At 40.4% G+C, this 18,586-nt stretch overlaps 1 protein-coding gene across 23 annotated transcripts in view; it reads left to right on the top strand.

The window, feature by feature from the left end:
• Positions 1-11,577, top strand: part of TBC1D32 (TBC1 domain family member 32) — a 159,162-nt gene extending 147,585 nt beyond the window's left edge. For all 23 annotated transcript variants that reach the window (XR_010599620.1, XM_065588428.1, XM_065588429.1 and 20 more), the window contains one exon: positions 10,140-11,577. Coding sequence is in view for 22 of the 23 variants with exons in the window: in XM_065588428.1 (XP_065444500.1) it covers positions 10,140-10,259 (120 nt within the window). In the remaining variant the exon portion in view is untranslated. The remainder of the gene's footprint in view (positions 1-10,139) is intronic.
• The last annotated feature ends 7,009 nt before the right edge of the window (positions 11,578-18,586 follow it).

Raw genomic sequence — 18,586 nt, 5'->3', positions numbered from 1 at the left:
CTGACCTCTTCTTATGGCTGGAAACCATCAGATAACTTTTAAAAGTTAGTTTTAACTTTTTATTCAGTCCATTTTTGAGATATTCCTTCAATTTTATTAGAGTTTCACAGGAAATAAAATTCTCTTTTCAAAAAGTCCAAAACCTCCTGTTCTTTATGTAAACGTTTTCAGTTTTTAAAATGCACTTTTAATACTAAATATTTTTAAAGAATGTCTTTAGCTTAAATAGTAATTAAAGAAGTTGTTGATGCTACATGACAATTTTTGGAAAGATGTAAGGGGTCTTACAATGTTACAGTAGGTATGGTACATAAGTTGCAGTGATGTGCTGTATTGCTTACTCCTGGGAGGATTCTGCACCAAAAAATTCAAAATTCTGCATATTTTATTTGTCAAAATAATGCAATACACTCACACCAGTTTCAATTTGTTGGGTAATTTATTTAAACTACAATACAGAAAAAAGTCACAATAACTATTCAGCATTTCCTAAACACATGAAATTTAAGTTACAAACAGTTGGTAACTAATACCCTGCATTCCAGTTATAATTCTGGAATTTCATTTAAATTACATTACAGAACACCAAACAGACAAAAAAAAAAAGGAGAAAAAGGAGAATGTCATTTTAAATTGCTCAGACTTTCACACATGAAAGTCATACAGTTTTGCTAATCATTGTCCTGCATTTCTGTGCAATCCAGTATTTTCATTTAAATTATAGTACAGAAAACAGAGCCTTCAAGTTTTTCTCACTTAGTGATTTCCTTCTGCTAGAAAGGAGCCAATTGTACAGTGAAAAACTTCTCTCTACATCTGTAGAATTTGAGATAGCATTTATGCAATTCAAGGCCAGTTTGGCAATATTTGGAATTCTCTGTGTCACTGAAAGTCAAAACACTTGGAGTCAAGTAACAGAGGGGTAGCCGTGATAGTCTGAATCTGTAAAAAGCAACAGAGGGTCCTGTGGCACCTTTAAAACTAACAGAAGTATTGGAGCATAAGCTTTCGTGGGTGAATGTCCACTTCATCAGACGCAAGTAATGGAAATTTCCAGAGGCAGGTATAAATCAGTATGGAGATAACGAGGTTAGTTCAATCAGGGAGGGTGAGGTGCTCTGCTAGCAGTTGAGGTGTGAACACCAAGGGAGGAGAAACTGCTTCTGTAGTTGGATAGCCATTCACAGTCTTTGTTTAATCCTGATCTGATGGTGTCAAATTTGCAAATGAACTGGAGCTCAGCAGTTTCTCTTTGGAGTCTGGTCCTGAAGTTCTTTTGCTGTAAGATGGCTACTTTTACATCTGCTATTGTGTGGCCAGGGAGGTTGAAGTGTTCTCCTACAGGTTTATATATTGCCATTCCTGATATCTGACTTGTGTCCATTTATCCTCTTGCATAGTGACTGTCCAGTTTGGCCAATATACATAGCAGAGGGGCATTGCTGGCACATGATGGCATATATAACATTGGTGGACGTGCAGGTGAATGAGCCAGTGATATTGTAGCTGATCTGGTTAGGTCCTGTGATGGAGGTCAACAAAAATAGGCTGACTTTGAATAGCTTCAGGCACAATCTTTTCCCTGTACAATTTTAGCTCCTGTTGAGACACCTCAGAAAAACCACGTATTGCTGGCAGATTTTTTTTTTTTTTTTTGCATTTTTCTGCACAGAAAAATGTGGGCCATATGAATTCTGGAATTCTGACAGGAGTAATTGCTTTCTTGTTTTTCAAACCACGGCAAGGCATTTCCAGTGTACTAAAGGCATTAGAATGTGAAGGGATGTTATATCATTTTTTTTTAATCAGGAAAAATGGTTCAGATAAGTCGTCATTTGTAGTACTGGTGTTCATAAAATTGAGATTCTCTTGTATTAAGTGCCACCCACACGGCGCACTGAATATCCAGGGCTGATTTGTGTTTGGAGGGGAGTAGAATAGTAAGTTCTTTGAGGGAGAGTCAAAGGGATGAAGGTAGGAGAAAAGAAAAGGAGATGCCAAGACAACAAAGGAGGAAGAGAGCGGCAAAAGAAAAAATAAATCTCATGTCGGGAACAGTGCATCTTATTATTTACAGACAAAAAGAAAGTGGTTAGGGCTCTATAGAACGGGCAAATCATCAGACTAAGGTACTTTAAAAATTTGTCTCTTTCACGTTTTAGCTCCTATATTTTTATGTATAATGGAAAAGATTCTTGAACCATATAAGGGTACATGTGAATATTTAGAGAATTTTAAGAATTAGGGCTAATATTACCTGCTACTGAATGCAATGCTTGTCTGTAGCTTCTTTTTTTGTGTGCAAATGAAACGTTCCTCATATTTTAAAGGAAAAGTATATTTTTTGAAATTGGAGTAGTAAGGTAGGCCAGTATGGAAAGACAGTGGTGGTTATAAGCAAGATAAATAATTTGTTTGCTGACCAATCATGATCCTTTACTTTAGAAAATATAAGTGGCAGAGGGTGAAAAAAAGAAAATATACAACCATCAAGCACTATACCATATCTTTGTATATGATAAGGAGGGTTGGGGATTGTGTACCTATCAAATGACTCCTATAATACGAAATGGAGGAGATGTAGCACATCTAAAGAAATGGTAAAATGTATATTCAACTCCTTTTGCAATTACTATGCATGCAGAAACTTTTAGACTTCTATTTTATTAGTACTGTTTCAGTACAGTAAGTGGATAATCCCTGCACTGGGAAGTTAAAACTCAAGAAAACTAGTAGCTGGCCAACAGCATTATGGGTATTAAACCAAATTAACCCTATTGGCAGTCCATAAAATTGCTGAACTTGAATTAATAAAATAATAGAGTAGATCAGTGGTGTGCAACCTGCGGCCCGCGGACCACACCCGGACTGTCAGGGTAATCCACTGGCGGGCTGCGAGACCGTTTGTTTACATCAACCGTACGCAGGCACGGCCTTCCGTAGCTCCCAATGCCCGCGGTTCACCATTCCCGGCCAATGAGAGCTGCAGGAAGTGGCGCGGGCAAGAAGCAAGAGAGACATACTTCATCCTTTTGGAGGACGCCTTATTTGTTCAACTTTCTGTATCAAAAAGCTGGAGTCATCAGATGCTAGTACATAAGTCACTGAAAAGAAAGGAAAAAACATTCATTACAGCTTGCCCACATAGGGTCTTTAGCTCTTCAGGAACTCTCGGTGCTGGAGGTTCCCAGCGCCTTGCGGTCCAGTGATTTCGTTGCCATCAGTACTGGGGCAGATTTTTCAATTGGGGATCGCTTTCTTTTAGTAATTCTCGGTGTGGGGATGTCTGCAATTGCTTTTTGGTAGCCTTTCTAGGAGCAGGTTTCTTGGCAGCCATTGTTGAAGTGGAGCCCCTGTCAGAGGCTACTGCTGGCGACCATTGGCCAGCGGGTGACCTGAACTCAAGGTTGGAGGCTGGCCAGATGGAATTTCTCCATCATGAGGCGCTTCAGTTGGAGATCCCTGGCTTTTCTTGTCCTAGCTGTCAGTTTTCTGCAGTATGGGCACTTTTGAGTAATGTGTGTCTCAGCAAGGCAGTGGACACACTGAGTGTGATAGTCCGAGACCAGAATCTGCAAGTCAGGCAGCGTTTAAAGCCAGGTAAGCTGGGCATGCCTGAGAGTCTCTTAGAGAAAAAAAACAAGGGTAAACCCTGTCTGAGACTAAGGCTGTATGCCTGAGAGAGAGGCAGGGGTAGATAGGGAAAGTAAAGGATTTTTTTTTAATTGTAAAGAAATTAGAATAATGCAAGGGGCTAGGGAAACTAACTACAACTAAGCTAACACTATCACTGTGAACTATCTGCTATAAATCTTATCTGAGGTAAGATAGGGCACTGTTGATTGCGCTGACTCAAGCCAAAGGCGGTAGAGAAGGAACTGGGGGATAGCTGGCTGCGCACCGCTATGTAACTCCTTGGAGCGGAGCGAGACGGCAATGATGCATGCATGGAACAACTGGACACTGCTACCACAAATCTCCGATTGCAAGCGCAGGACGTCAAGGCACCTAAAGTGGAGCACCCACAAGGACACTCCTTGAAGAAGAACCCAGAGTTCACACACTAAAGTGAAATCTTCCAGCTTGGCACCCACAGAGCTGAAAAAAATCTTGACACTAAGCGTTACAATGCTGCTACTTGCTGTACCTATGCCGCACAGCTCTAAATCCTCGGCATCGGCAGTTTCAACTCATGCTCCTGGGCTGTCCACCATGCCGTCCCCGGCACCGAGCTTCACGGTTCCACAGCAATTCATGAGGCACGCAGACCTGATAGTGGCCTCAACGCCTGAATCTCCTCTACTTGACACCAAGGGTACCCCATCTAGATCACTAGTAAGCCAGCTGACTACTCCTTGCAACTCAGCCCCACCACCATATATCTGCAGGTGGTTGGTGTTGAGGAAGAAGACGATGATGCAGTTGTAACCCTTCTGCCCATCTAAGTTGGCAGCAACAAGGGCCAGGTTCTGTATTTAGGGGTTCCGTTTCAATAACGCAATGCAAAACCGGCTCGAGCCCCCACCCAGTGACCTGGGACAATTACATACCACCCCCTGGGCGCCTCTAAGAAGCAATACTTCCCCTCTCGCAAGCACGGAGTCTGAGTGTAGCAGAAAATGTTTAATAACATGAGGTAAACGACATTAGCATTAAATTGGAAAAAACATCACAAACAGGATTCATAACACAAACCATGAGAAAAAGACCCACCCCAGCAAATTGGGCCATGTCCTTTCCCTTTTGGTTCTTGAATCCATCAACCCAAAAATCACCCAGAGTCCACAAAGTCCAACACCCCCAAAGTCTCTTGGGTCCAGCAAACACCCAAAGTCCCAAAAGTCCAGCAACCCCCAAAGTCTCTGTCCCTGGTCAGTGCAGCCCCAGAGTAAAAGGGGGGCACGCAGGGTGTTAAGGGGCACCTTATGTGATCCGAGGCCGACCGGCCGTCTCTCCATGGGGTTCCACCACAGCCTTCACCACGAGCCAGTCCACTTCTTGCCGTCCCATGAACTGCTCTGCTCTACGAGCTGCTCCGCTCATCGACCTGTGAGCTGCTCCAGCCGACCCTGCAAATGTTATACCAATAGAATAAAAACCAGCAGGATCTTATTAAGAGGGATAAGGCAAAGATGCCACATTTATTGTAAATATAATGATAAAGCAAAAGATAAAAGTAAACAACGTTGTTTGACTACTTATTCCTATTACTACTTATTCCTTATACACACACACACACACACACACACACACACACACACACACACACACATGTATATATAGATTCATTCACACAATCATTCATTTAAGTTCTGTATAGGTGTTATGGTTACCAGCCTAGAAGTTGCTCATGCCAAGTTACTGGCCAGGTATCTTGGTCATGAGGATGGAGCCGAGTCTGTGTCAGGTGCACCTGATGCTCCTGGAGGTTGGCGTCAGAACCAGAGACTCAAAGTCATCAGTCTTGAGAGTCCATTCTTATACGAATTAATTTCTATGTTAATCTATGGGAGCTGTTTCATTCTGCTGTTGCTGACTCAATCAGCAGATGGCACATTCCTGGGAACATTCCTGGTGGCTCCAAACTGTCCAAAGTTTGTGTTTCTCATCCTTCCAGGTGATGGGGTGGATCCGAGTTTACCCTCCGGGGGTTGTCTGGTCATCCACTTGACACATTCTTCGGCCGATGGATACTCCCTTTCTAGGCTGGCACCTCCCTAACCATTCATGTATATCAAGCATTCATCAGCATACATTCCATATCTTAACCATATTTTAATTTACTGTCTCCACCACTTTCGGGGTGTGTTCTAATTCATTTGAGACTCCCGGCCCTTTAATCACAGACGGTGGGGGTCTGTCCTAGCAGCCGTTGCTATTACAATGAAGTGAAAGTCACTTAACGGCTTATAGTGTTTGTTTACATTGTATCAATTACTTCAAGAACAAAGTCAATTAACTTGTTTGTAAGTTTTACATAGTAATAAAGTATCTTTCACAGGATAGATACAATCAATGGTTTCTACAGACAGTAGCTTACAAGTTTTAACAGAAGACCCAAGAGATTTTTGTACTTGGTGAAACTGTTGGATTTTAAAGTGTGGGGGACAAATTATGAGGGGGTCACTGTCACTCGGGGGAATCACTGTTAGTACCTTCTTTAATATCCCTACACAAATGGCTCCGCTCCACTCACCGACCTGTGAGCCGCTCCAGCAGTCCCTACAAACGGCTCCAATCGCCATCCCTTGGGCCGCTCCAACCGTCCCTGCAAGGCTCCGCGCCGCTCGCTGCTCCTCCAGCTGTCCCCACAAACTGCTCCGCCAGCCGCTTAGCAATATAGCTTCAGGCTCCCCCACTAGTTAACAAAGCACTCAGTGATCTCAGCTCTTAGTAACTTTAGCTCTTTCGTGATTTCAGCTCGTAGTAGGGGAGCCCCAGTGCTGGTGCACCATTGGCCCAAAGTGAATTCATCTCAGTAGCCTGTAACTAGACTCCTAATGAAATCAAAGTTAGCTCTGACATTCAACAGTGGAGAGAAGAATTGGTGTTTCAGGCCCTCAAAGGGGGACCATACCATCAGGTACAAATACCTGTCCCCATCCTCTCTCAATTCACTGAGTTGTGGAACCCATGTCCCTTGTCTAGCGAGTGCTACTTAGGTGATGGTGAGACCCACTGTCATAAAACAGTTTCATTGTCCTTGATTCACATAATCAGGGTAACAACACTTTATTCCACCTGCATGTTTTATAAAAACTGCCAAGGGGGAGCATGATCATGTACAGAAGTGATATGCCTTTGGAAATGGTGCATCACCAACAACATAGAGATATTGACATCCTATCTGCCAGGATGTCAGAATACAACAGTGGATGTACTAACCCGGGATTTCTCACAAACCCACAAGTGGTAGATGGATCCCAAAACTCTCAACTCTGTATTAAAACGATGGAGGTTCCCCACCACAGATCTATTTGAAACAGCTCAGAATGCCAAGTGCCCACAATATTGCTCCAGAGCGGGATTGGGATACCACTCCCTAGGCGACACTCTCCTCCTAAAATGGGAGGCGCCACTGATGTATGCATATTCTCCGACCCCACTCCTAAGCTGAGTCATTCACTAGATCAAGCAGGACAAATCCAGGGTCATTCTCATAGCACCCACGTGGCCCAGACAAATGTGGTTCCCATACTTGCATCAGATGACAGACTATCCACAAGCTCCATCAGAGTACACTTGGCTATTATTGCCTCCTTCCATGACAAGGTGGACAGGGTCACCATATTTGCTCACCCAATAATTAAACACTTCCTTAAAGGCATTCAGAACACTTATCCGACAATGCTAAACCCTACACCCATGTGGGACCTCAACCTTGTTCTACAAGAACTCATGGGAAAACTGCTTGAACCCCTTGCAACTTGCTCTTTGTTGCACTTATCCATGAAAGTGGCTTTTCTCATTGCCATCACGTCCACCGGATGGATGGCAGAACTAGGTGCCCTAATGGCATACCCAATGCTGAAACCACTGAGCTATCCCTCCCCCAAGGAAGTAACCTGAGTAGCTAAGACCAGTTTATAGTAACTTGTGTCAGATGTTGATTTTATTGGCTGCTGCTGTATGTCTGAGATTTGTAAGGCTTCAAATCACCATTTGAAATTACATTTACACTTTTACTCAGCAATGCTCTCTGATTCTGAAGCTAAATTGGATGTTTGTTTTCAGCGGGAGTAGGCAGCCTTCTTGAGTTAAACGTCCCTTAACCCTCCCCCAGGGAATGGCTTCCGCTTGCTACCCTCCTACAGTGGAGTTCTTCAGGAAGAAACAAAGTGTACTTAGTAACTGGAATTCTCCAGAAGATTGTATAATTACACAACTGTATTCAGTGGGGGCTTCATCCATTCCAGAGCTTTAAGAGGGGATGTGTCTTGGGAAGCACAATCCAGGCCAAAGCTCCAAGGAGCACTTGGGGATTGTGCCTGCTGCACTTTCCCTTAGGATAGTAGAGCATTTTCCTTTCTCTGTGTCTAGCTGATCCACTGGCCAGTGTGTTGGTGGGGAAGGCTATGTCTCCTCTCTCTTTGAGGTGTCTTGCCACCCCAGAATTACTTCAATCAACAGGTCTTGTGGTGCTTCCTTAAGTGCAAGGTCTTTGATTATCACTGGCCCTTGCATGGGGGCTGGGGCAAAGCTACTTTTACCTTTCCTATTTCCATCCATCCACATGAGGGGCTGGATACTCTAGCCCACTGCCTCTGCAAATCCACATTTACTCTCCATCCTTCTCTGAATCTATGGTGTATTATAGCTAGTTTAGATGAAGCAGAGGGGAACTGGGAATGGTTACAGGGATGGGGCCTTTTGTAATCACAGTTGGTCAGCTTTTACCAATATGTTAGTTCTTTGTACTGGTGTATGTGCATCCTCTAACGGTCAAACTGCTTTAGGATGTTTCATGGGTCTTGTCATGCTACAAAGAGGTTCTGTAATGTGGGTCTGGAGAGGCAATATATCAGGTACCTTTTCTTTCTTCTTTTTAAGGAACTAAGATGGGTTCCTACTTGGGAATGTAAAAGGAGTTTAACTCAAGGACCATTTTATTTCAGAAGTCAAATATGGCCATGAAGTGTGGTCAGTAGGTACTTTAATTAGCTTCTTATTCTCCCTTGCATAAAATATGCAGAGGGACTCAAAACAGTTTTGCACACTGTTTCAAAGGTAGCTGAAATAAACATTAGCTGGAATAATTAATAACAAATGCAATTCTTTTATTTAGTTTCTATTAGACATACAGTATAGAGCATACACACATTTAATCAATACAAACTTGGCTGCCTGAAAAAGGGAGCTAAACTCCTCCTACAACAGGCTCCTTTTTCCTCCAGTGCCTAGTGTAATCCTCTCCCATTCCAGATATGCAAAAAAAATTCCCCAAATAGAACAAAATTGTGCCCTTGTTTGCACTTGTGAGGAGGAGAGGAAAAGGGTAAGGACATCCTTAGACCCTCATTCAAACAGGAATGCGCAGACTTTCGGCTGGTAGGAAATTGTGCTCCAGGGGCTCAGCGAGGATGACCAAATAGCAAGTGTGAAAAATCAGGACAGAGAGTGGGAGTAATAGGTGCCTATATAAGACAAAACCCTGAATATCAGGACTGTCCCAATAAAATCAGGACATCTGGTCACCCTAGGCTCAGCAGACCACTAGTTAGGGGAGATGCTCAGCTAATGCACCAGCCTGTATGCCATGTGGCCTAGCACTGTCTAGCTCCTAAATGCTTGTTACAGCATATGTTACCTTAGCAATAACACTGCTCAGCAGATGGTCAGCACACAGGTTGTTCCTGCTCTAAGCAGTATCAAAGTGTACCAGAGTTTTTCTTCTTGGTGTCCCTGTTGAATCCAGCTCTACTTTTGGTTTCTTTTTGCAGAGGATACATCTGCCAGCATCCCTCTCCCTTGTCTACCTTGTCAGTCCCATGGAAGGATTTGGCCTGATTATCTTTTTTTTTCGAACAGACTTATTTTGCCCTGTTAAATATGGACATGAAATCCAGAGCTTTATATAATGTTCTTTGTTGTTTATGATGATGATGAAGCAAAAGTATCTTAGCCTGCTTTAAAAGAGCATATTTTGAAGATCAGTGTTCATAATTGGCTTTTAAAATATATAATTAGTGCTATTCTCCTAGCTGGCTGTTAGCAAAAAGGGTGGATCAATGTACTGGGAACCTATTCATTATACCTAGCACATTAACAACCTTAGGGCTTCCAGAGCTAGTATACGCTTTGAGAAAAGTGTGTTTTTGTAACCTGTCATTTTCTATTTAAGGCTTATTTTGTATTCCTTGAAATCATCAAATGGAATGCTCTCCTAATAGTGAAGAAATGGGTTCAGTCTGAAAAAGCCATTTGTTAGCAAATTTCTAATTAGGAAGAGCTGTCTGAACATGAGCACACTGATTTTTCACTTTTAAACAAAGGGAAATAGAGTATCTGTTTGCACTATAAAACACCAAGGCAGTGACATGCAAAAGTAAAATAAGCTACCTTGAAACATCTAAAATTCATTATACTGTAATAGTGCATCTTTTTTCATAGCTAATCATTTTTTTTGTGTATTTGTGCAGGAAGAAGCACTCCATAGATTTCGAGTGAGTGATTATTTAGAATACATGGAAAGCTTGGAGGCAACCTACAGGCCAGTGTTGCTGAGAGACATGAGGAACATTAGAATGCAGAGCACATAGATCAAGCAAACAAGCATTTCATCTTCAAGCTTTAGTTAAGTTCTGAAAGGGAATGCCGATTGTTTTATATCAGTCTTCATAACAATTCATGCTGTGGAAATACACATATGTTAAAATCCATAATAAAGTTTTCAGAATATAGGTTTTTCAAGGGGACATCATCTGAATTGGATCAACTGAAAAATAATTAATTTTTCCTGTATGTATTGCCTTATTTTTATTTGGTAGATTGCTTGAGAATCTGCCCTTAGCTAACGTCAGGGTCTTGTTTGTATTCTCTGGAAGCTGTTCCCAAACTAATACATTTTGGTCATCTCCTACCCACACCATCTTACCTAAAACTTTAAAATTCTGCACAGGTCTGGCAATAAGAAGCAGTACTGAGAATAATCACTTGGGTATCCTGTATTTATGTGAATGGGGATGAGCAAAAGCAAAGCAGCTTTCCTGGATGCAGCTGATCTGACTTTGTGGTTTGACTGAGGAAGAGTAGTTAAATCCAAGTGGAACAAAGGACTGATACTGCCCTCAGCCATAATGGTTTTAAAAATATTTCTATACCATAAATATATATTTGTAATCTTATATGCTAATTTTATAGTCTCAGAATGGATAAATGGGACGGCAGATTATTAAAATATGCATTATTCAGTACAGTCATTTTATTGATTGGCTTGACTTGTACATATTACCATTATATAAAACCTTGCACTAATAAAAGCAAGGTAATTCTGAGGTAAATAAATGAACAGTGTGGATTACTCTTCTGTCCGATCTGGAGTCAACTTCAGAAAACATGTCAAAGGAGATGAGTGTGACATCAATTCTGGAAATTAGTGATGCATTTGCGTTTTTATACAATGATTGATTTCAACATTCTGAAATGTGTGTTTTGGTGTGTATAAGCCTGGGTTTCTGAAACATAAGTCAAAATAATTTTGTTATGTATCACTAATACAAAAAATGGCAATTAATCTAAAATACTTTTTCCAAAACAAATGTTCATTAAGGTTCATTTACTTGTTTTATCTTTTCTGTTCATTGTGACTTCAGACAGTTAAAATACTGACTTGAAAATTGGAGTATATAAAAATAATTCCATTACAATGTAACCTATAGTTCTGTTATTACAATAGCATGGCAAGTCTATAAAAAAAAAATTCAGTGAGTTAGCTTGACATACTGGACTTTTTGCCCCAACTGATATGAATTTAACAAAGGAGTCCTAAAAATGGTACTAAAAGCACAAGAACTACTTTAAAATTACATTTTCCAAACTTGTTTCCCAATGTATAATAAAAGTTTATGGTTCCCTTTCTTTCCATTATACTGTTGAGTTATTGTATTTGGTGTAGAGAATCTTGCTGTGCTTTGTTACTGTTTTTAAAAAGCTGCATCACAATAACAGGAAAAACTGAATAGAAAAAAGGGGCTATAAATTAATTTTGAAACGCTCTCTCCCTCTCTTGATTGGGATCTGAGGAAAAATGAAGCAGGTAACAATTACACTGCAGAAATCTGAAGTCATCTTATGCTGAGAGGCCAAATTTTATGTCACCAGGGAAAGTCTTGTGACTAAATATACAACAGTTTAATTAGTTGATAACAGCTGTAAACTGTGCCAACTACTGAGAGTCTTTTTCACCTTAATTTTGTACCATACACATCCTCTGATTTTAACAACTGAGTCAAGACCAAAAATGAATGTCCAACAGTTTCTTTTAGAGTAGCAGCCGTGTTAGTCTGTATCCGCAAAAAGAAGAACAGGAGGACTTGTGGCACCTTAGAGACTAACAAATTTATTAGAGCATAAGCTTTCGTGGACTACAGCCCACTTCTTCGGATGCATCCGAAGAAGTGGGCTGTAGTCCACGAAAGCTTATGCTCTAATAAATTTGTTAGTCTCTAAGGTGCCACAAGTCCTCCTGTTCTTCTTTCAACAGTTTCTTGGATTTCTAAGACTTAAGTACCATGTAGTTATGAACGAAGGCTTGTGCTTTCCTGGAATAGCAAAGGAATTGGATTTTCAGTGCTTACCTGCTGGTAAGATCCCAAAGGCTCTCACAGCTGGGATGCTCCCCCAGGTATCAAAGGGAGGAGACAAAGCAGAGCGCTGTTCAGCTACTCCATTGAATTTGAGATATACAGATTTGTGCTCTGTGCAGACTCACTAGCAACAGCCATTGCTCTCCACCCTTCCTGTAACTATGTGGGTTACTCATATGTCCATAGTGAACATGAGGTTATAGAGTCTCCTTTGGCTGGTTCTCCATTGCCTTCCCCATTAACATATTAGAAAGATGGTATTTTGGCTACATCTTGCCCTAGCACGCTGGGAGAAGACTGGGTGCTAAATGTTCATTTTTGCTAGTGTGTTTATAGGTGATGTACTCTGGTCAATATTTGCTCACTTTCATTCCACAGTGAAATCTAAGAGAAGAGTTTTCACCTGTACTTAGAACAGGAAATGACTGTGGGGCAAGCTAGCAAATGCTGACTTGTCAAAGGCTAAGTGGGTATGCATGGATGTGCTTGCATATGCAGAAGATGAACTCCAATTGGAACTTTATTCGTGTACATCAGTAGGAGAAAGTCATTATTTTATCTCATTTAAATTCAGAAATGTAACTTGAATGTACCAATTTATTCCAGATTAAATAATGTGTATCTTGTTCCAGTTTTCCTTCCCTGATAGACAACTATTAGTCTTATAACTGTGGATGATGTACTTACCTGCATACCTCCAAAAACGGTTCCCTGTTTTAGCCAAGTGAGGGCTGTGTGCATTTGTGATCTCAGCCACAGCTATTCATTTATACATTGTAGTTTTGAGCATTTGTATATGCATTCTTTTTTCCATTAGATGTTCCTTAGACAATAGAGAGCCAATAATAATTTTGATCAAATTGTTTTGTTGTAGGCTAAATATGGAGTAAATGCAGAAAGGTTATTAATTATTCTTTTTTTAAACAACATTTTAAACACCAAGACAACTAATGTGAAATGTTGAAAGATGATCTGGAATATAATCACATCTTTAAATCCATCAAACCACAAGGAGTCAGACTTGAGAAAACGACCCCTTACCCTTTACAAAGTCTGTGATTCAGTGGACGAGAAGGAGACATCTGCTTCTGACTTTCTAGACCAGGGTTATGATCAAGTGACAAAAGCTGCTTCTCTTCATTTAGAGGGACTTCATACCCCAGTTTCTCCCCTTCAATAACAAGCAGCACCTCTCTCCATCTCTTCTTCAGGATGGAGAGAAATCTCGTCAGAAGGAGCTTCATCTCCTATTGCTTCTCATCGGTAATAGGACTACCAGAAACCATCATGTCATTGGTGAAATCTTGTTCCCATTGAAATCAGTGACAAAACTCCCATTGATTTCACTGGGGCCAGAATTGCATCCTGTCTTCCTTCATTGACTTTGAAGAATTGGTTTGGGAGAGAATTGTGTGGGTGCACTTGGGAGAGATTCCCAGAACCCTCTTTCCCCTGCCCCTTCGCCTAAGCCATAATCTGGCCCTAAAGATCGGAAATTTTTAAAAAAGAAAGCAGTACAATCTTTGTGCACTAATTTCAGTCACCTTTCTGAAGCCAAGTCTTGCAGCAGTGATCAGGATGTTGAGCCAATAAGGAACATTAGCAGCTACGTGACAACATGTTTCAACTGAACACTGCAGTAGTCCCACTAGTAATTACAGAACATCAGATCTGTATTTCACTAAAAATTATTGTTCTGTTAGCAAACAGGTGGGCTTTTTACCCAACATCTGCTAAATCAGCAAAGGATTTAGATAGAAACTGAAAAGTTTAAAGGTCACAGGATGATGCCAGGTTCTCTATCAAATCTGTTTATCAAAATTTCAAGAAGAAAATTTCAAGTAGAAACCTAACCTTTACAATACCTGGATGGGCCATATTGACTGTAAACTTTAAATGTGGCTAGACAGTTCAAGATAATTGCGTACTATCTGCCAAAAATTAAAACCACAAAGAGAGACAATTCAGTATGCTGAAAAAGTTGTTCTTATGCCACCATCTATTACAGTAATGTCTCAGAATGGAAGAAAAATTATGTGGTTTCTCTAAGTCGATCTGTGCATGTGGCTAATGTCAGCACCCTATAATGGGGTTTTATTTTCCATTTAAGTGATAATGTGTGTGTGTGTGTGTGTGTGTGTGTGTGTGTGTGTGTGTGTGTGTGTGTGTGTGTGTGTGTGTGTGTGTGTGTGTGTGTGAGATTCGTGGTGGCAGCTTCTATTGCTGCCATTCTGAATACAGTCTCTCTAAAATAACAAGAAGGCACAAATTATGTCTGATAGTTCAAACTACATTTTCCTTTTTGCACTAAGAAATCTTAGTCCGATTACTGTGCAAGAGTATAGAGGCTTTCCACAAAGGTTTTCTATTTTGATAGGTGCAAGTATCCAGCATAACAGTTCACCCTGAAGAATACACTAATATTGGAAACAAAGGGCATGCTGTGGTTAGTTCTAGTAGCAAAGCAATATAAACTACCATAGTGCCTCCTGTATATGTAGGCAGAATTACCAGGTGAGATGGGGTGCTCAGGAAAGTTTAAGTTTGGGAAGTACTTGGTTACAGAACATGTTGCAATGCACTAAGGGATTGCCACCTATGAATAAAGCTAGCTAGCTATACAAATTAGGTGTGGCTTCATCAGAACTTTTTAAAATTGAAATCTATGGCAGAAAAAAAAAAGCATCTCAGCTCTATAAATCCTGTCTGTGCTGTATTTGAGGTTACTCAATGTCATCACAACACTTTCTCGTAATGTGGATGAAGCAGTACTGTCAGTTTGGGGACAGTTAATTCCACTCTTAATGGCTCTTGATTTTTTTCCTGTATTTCCACCGGTGTGAAATGAATACATACATATGAAGACACTCAAAGGTAAAATATTAACTAGTACTTGCATTCAGTAGAGCTGGGTTTTTCAGGTTTGGAGTTTTGGTTTGTTTTTTTCTATATGTAAATTTGAGGATGAGCCAGAAATTACTGACATTTTCCATTGCTGCTGCTTTTTTCTGTCTATAAAATGTGTTTGGTAGGGGCTTTTTTAATAGAAAGAAAGTGAAACTCTTAAACTTGATTAAAATAGTTTCTTTCTTAAACTGCTGGGTGGATTTCACACATCAGTTATGTGAACTGTAGAGTGAAATAAAAAAATTATGACAGTAGTTAATGCTAACACATATTTATCTGAAATCAGTGTCAGACTATCAAACCTATGTTCTCAATGCTAGTACTGTCTCTTATTTGATTTTTAAAGTACCTAACTTCATTGCCACAATGCTCTATATCTATGCCAGCTAGCAATTGTCCAGGCAGTTGTTGAGTGCTAGGCTGTTAAAATGTGAATATTTAGCAAAGTTCTGCATTTTGGATATATTGAGGATGATAGCTATTATATTACTAATCAATTATATAACAATTAATCCACATATCATTGGCAAATATGCACTACAGAAATTAATGTCTCCTGCCACAGGCATTGGGACACCCAGGGGACTGTTGCCAGTTTATCAGCAACCACCCCTACACACAAATAATAGGCATTGAAAAGAGGTAATTAAAACACCACTTATACATAAAGCTGCCAATGCAAAAACAGCTTTCAGCATCACCACCACATCTTCAAATCATCAGGAATAATAAGATTTATATATTCAAAGACAGCTGCTACTAAAACACAGTGGATGATTTGAAGGAGTTAAAAGTTACAGTACTTCAAAAATGCATTAAATAATCAGAAAGACAGGTGAGGTGTGAGTACAGAGCCAAGACTCAGGAGTTCCTGAGTGCCAATGCTAATTCTGACAGAGTCCTGCTGTGTTGCCTTGGGCAAGTCAGTTAACTTCAAATTTCCCCATCTGTAAAATGAGAACAATAATAGTCGTTTCATATGGGTGTTGTGATGATTAATTAGGGAATATCTGTAGAGCACTCAGAAAATGAAAAGTGCTGTATAAGAGCTAATTATTAATATCTTACAGTATAAAATCAAAAAGATTCCAGAGCGCTTTATGAATGAGAGACAGCACCACTGACATGCATCCAACTATGGGACAGAGGGAAGCAGAGCTTGAACTAAGAGGAAAAACTGCTGCTATGGCCTCTCAATGATCAGCCTAAAACACTTCAACACCACCTGGGCCACAAACATCAAGATACACCCACTCCCTGAGTGAAAGTCAGCTGCAATATTCCTCCCTCCAGCCCTGGAGGGTTTAAAAATAGCTTCTGCTCTCTGCTGAGATTCCCCTTTTCTAGCAGTGAAATACAATTAAATACAGGAAAATAAGGAAATAAAATACCGTTTTCTAACCTTACAGTTGTATGTTGCTTTTTCTCTCTGGTCTATTTACTTCTCTCTCTCTGGTGCTATCCTTCTGCTCCTCTCTCTTCTTCCCTTGCTATTCTTCACTTTCATCTTCATTTTTTTTCTTCTTGTGTATCAGTTTTCCCCTTTTATCATTTTCTCACCTCTGTCTCATACTTTCTTCTAACCAAGTGGCCTTTATCTCTATTCATAGCCCCCTGTCCCCTGCACCATTCCCCCACACCTGTTTAGCCAACCCAGACTCTTCCTCTGATTGCAGAAAGACTGTTTTGTTTTAAAGTGGTTTGACTTCCTATGTCAGTGTTTTGTTCACAGAATATACATCAGAATCAACATCAAATGGCAGAAGCCTGCAATTTTATTAATCAGCTGTTCAAGTCCATAAAAAGAATACAGAACCCAACAACCCCAAATCTCATTAACTGGAAACCATAAAGAGTCCCAGAGGTAGAATCATAGTAGTGTAGGACTGGAAGGGACCTCAATAGGTCATCTAGTCCAGTCCCGGGCACTCAAGGTAGGACTACATAATACCTAGACCATTCCTGACAGGTGTTTATCTCCTGTTCTTAAAAACCTCCAATGATGGAGATTTCACAACCAATTTATTCCAATGCTTAACTACCCCGACAAGAAGTTTTTCCTAGTGTCCAATCTAAACCTGCCCTGCTGCAATTTAAGCTCATTACTTCTTGTCTTATCCTCGGAGGTTACCAAGAACATTTTTCACTCTCCTCCTTCAAGTACATAAAAGGTAACAACCTTTTATGTACTTGAAAACTGCTATTGTGTTCCCCCTCAGCCTTCTCTTCTCCAGACTAACCAAACCCATTTTTTTTCAACCTTTCCTCAGAGATCTTGTTTTCTAGACCTTTAATCATTTTTGTTGCTCACCTCTGGATTTTCTCCAGTTTGTCCACCTCTTGAAATGTTCCCTTTCCCCATGTAGAATAAATTAAGTATCTTTTAATTTACCTCATCCTCCTAACTTTTGCAGCTTAAGGGCCTGTTCCTAAGCCCACTAAAGTTAATGGGAGTCTTTCCACTGACTTCACTGGGCTTTGGATCAGGCCCTAAAGCATAGTGTATTACCCTCTTCAGCAAGGATTCCATTCAAGAGTTGCTAGTTGTGAACAGGGCTATCTTAATTCTATAACAGTAGACTTCACCCATGTTTGCTTCAGCTACCTTGTCTATAAAATGAGGCTAAGACGTTGGTAAAATTACTTTGCCGAGCTGAGGCAACAGAAGTTTGCTGACCAGAACAAATGCCTCTGGCTCAAACCAGAGAAGAGTGTGAAGTCATTCCCCCAGGATACAGAAGGAAGGACATGAAGGCATTAACAGCAGGTGCTTGTGGGCAAACAGATGTGGGTATGATGAATCCTAGTGCCCTGCCTTTAGCCCCAGACAGCTCTGTAAATGAAAAGAACTAAATAATAACATTATAATGAGGAAACACTAGTCAAATTACATTGTGAAGGAGACACAAAAACAGTTATAAACACTTTAAATGGCATCTTAAGTTCAATGGAGAAAACAAAATTGAGGTCAGTTCTTTAAATTGTAAAATCTGATTTGTCAATATTTTAAGATGTTCAAGGTAAGCATTGCTTAGGGCAATGGAAACTGAGATTATAAAACACATTCAGTCTTGGTCTCAATCTGCTCCCAGTAAATTTATAACACTCACTGACTTCAGAAGGAGAAGTATTAGGCCAACACTAAATTCTGAAAACCCCACCTACTGAGCTTAAATTCAGTATACACACACCTTTTTTTAAAATGGACAGTTTGTTTCTGTTTTATGTTTTCACTAATAGGAGGAGCCCAAGCCACATTCAAAGTGAGGGCAGAGGTAAGTCTGCCTTGGCAGTTGTGAGGGAGTTGCGATAGCAAGCCTACAGGGAAAGCTTGCACCCTGATATGTTGCAAATTGGTGACATACTGGTCCATT

Source organism: Chrysemys picta, chromosome 3 (genome assembly GCF_011386835.1).
Source record: "Chrysemys picta bellii isolate R12L10 chromosome 3, ASM1138683v2, whole genome shotgun sequence".
In the NCBI taxonomy this organism is placed as follows: Eukaryota; Metazoa; Chordata; order Testudines; family Emydidae; genus Chrysemys; species Chrysemys picta.
Note: the sequence above shows the minus strand (reverse complement) of the source record. Positions and strands in the feature narration are given on the sequence as shown.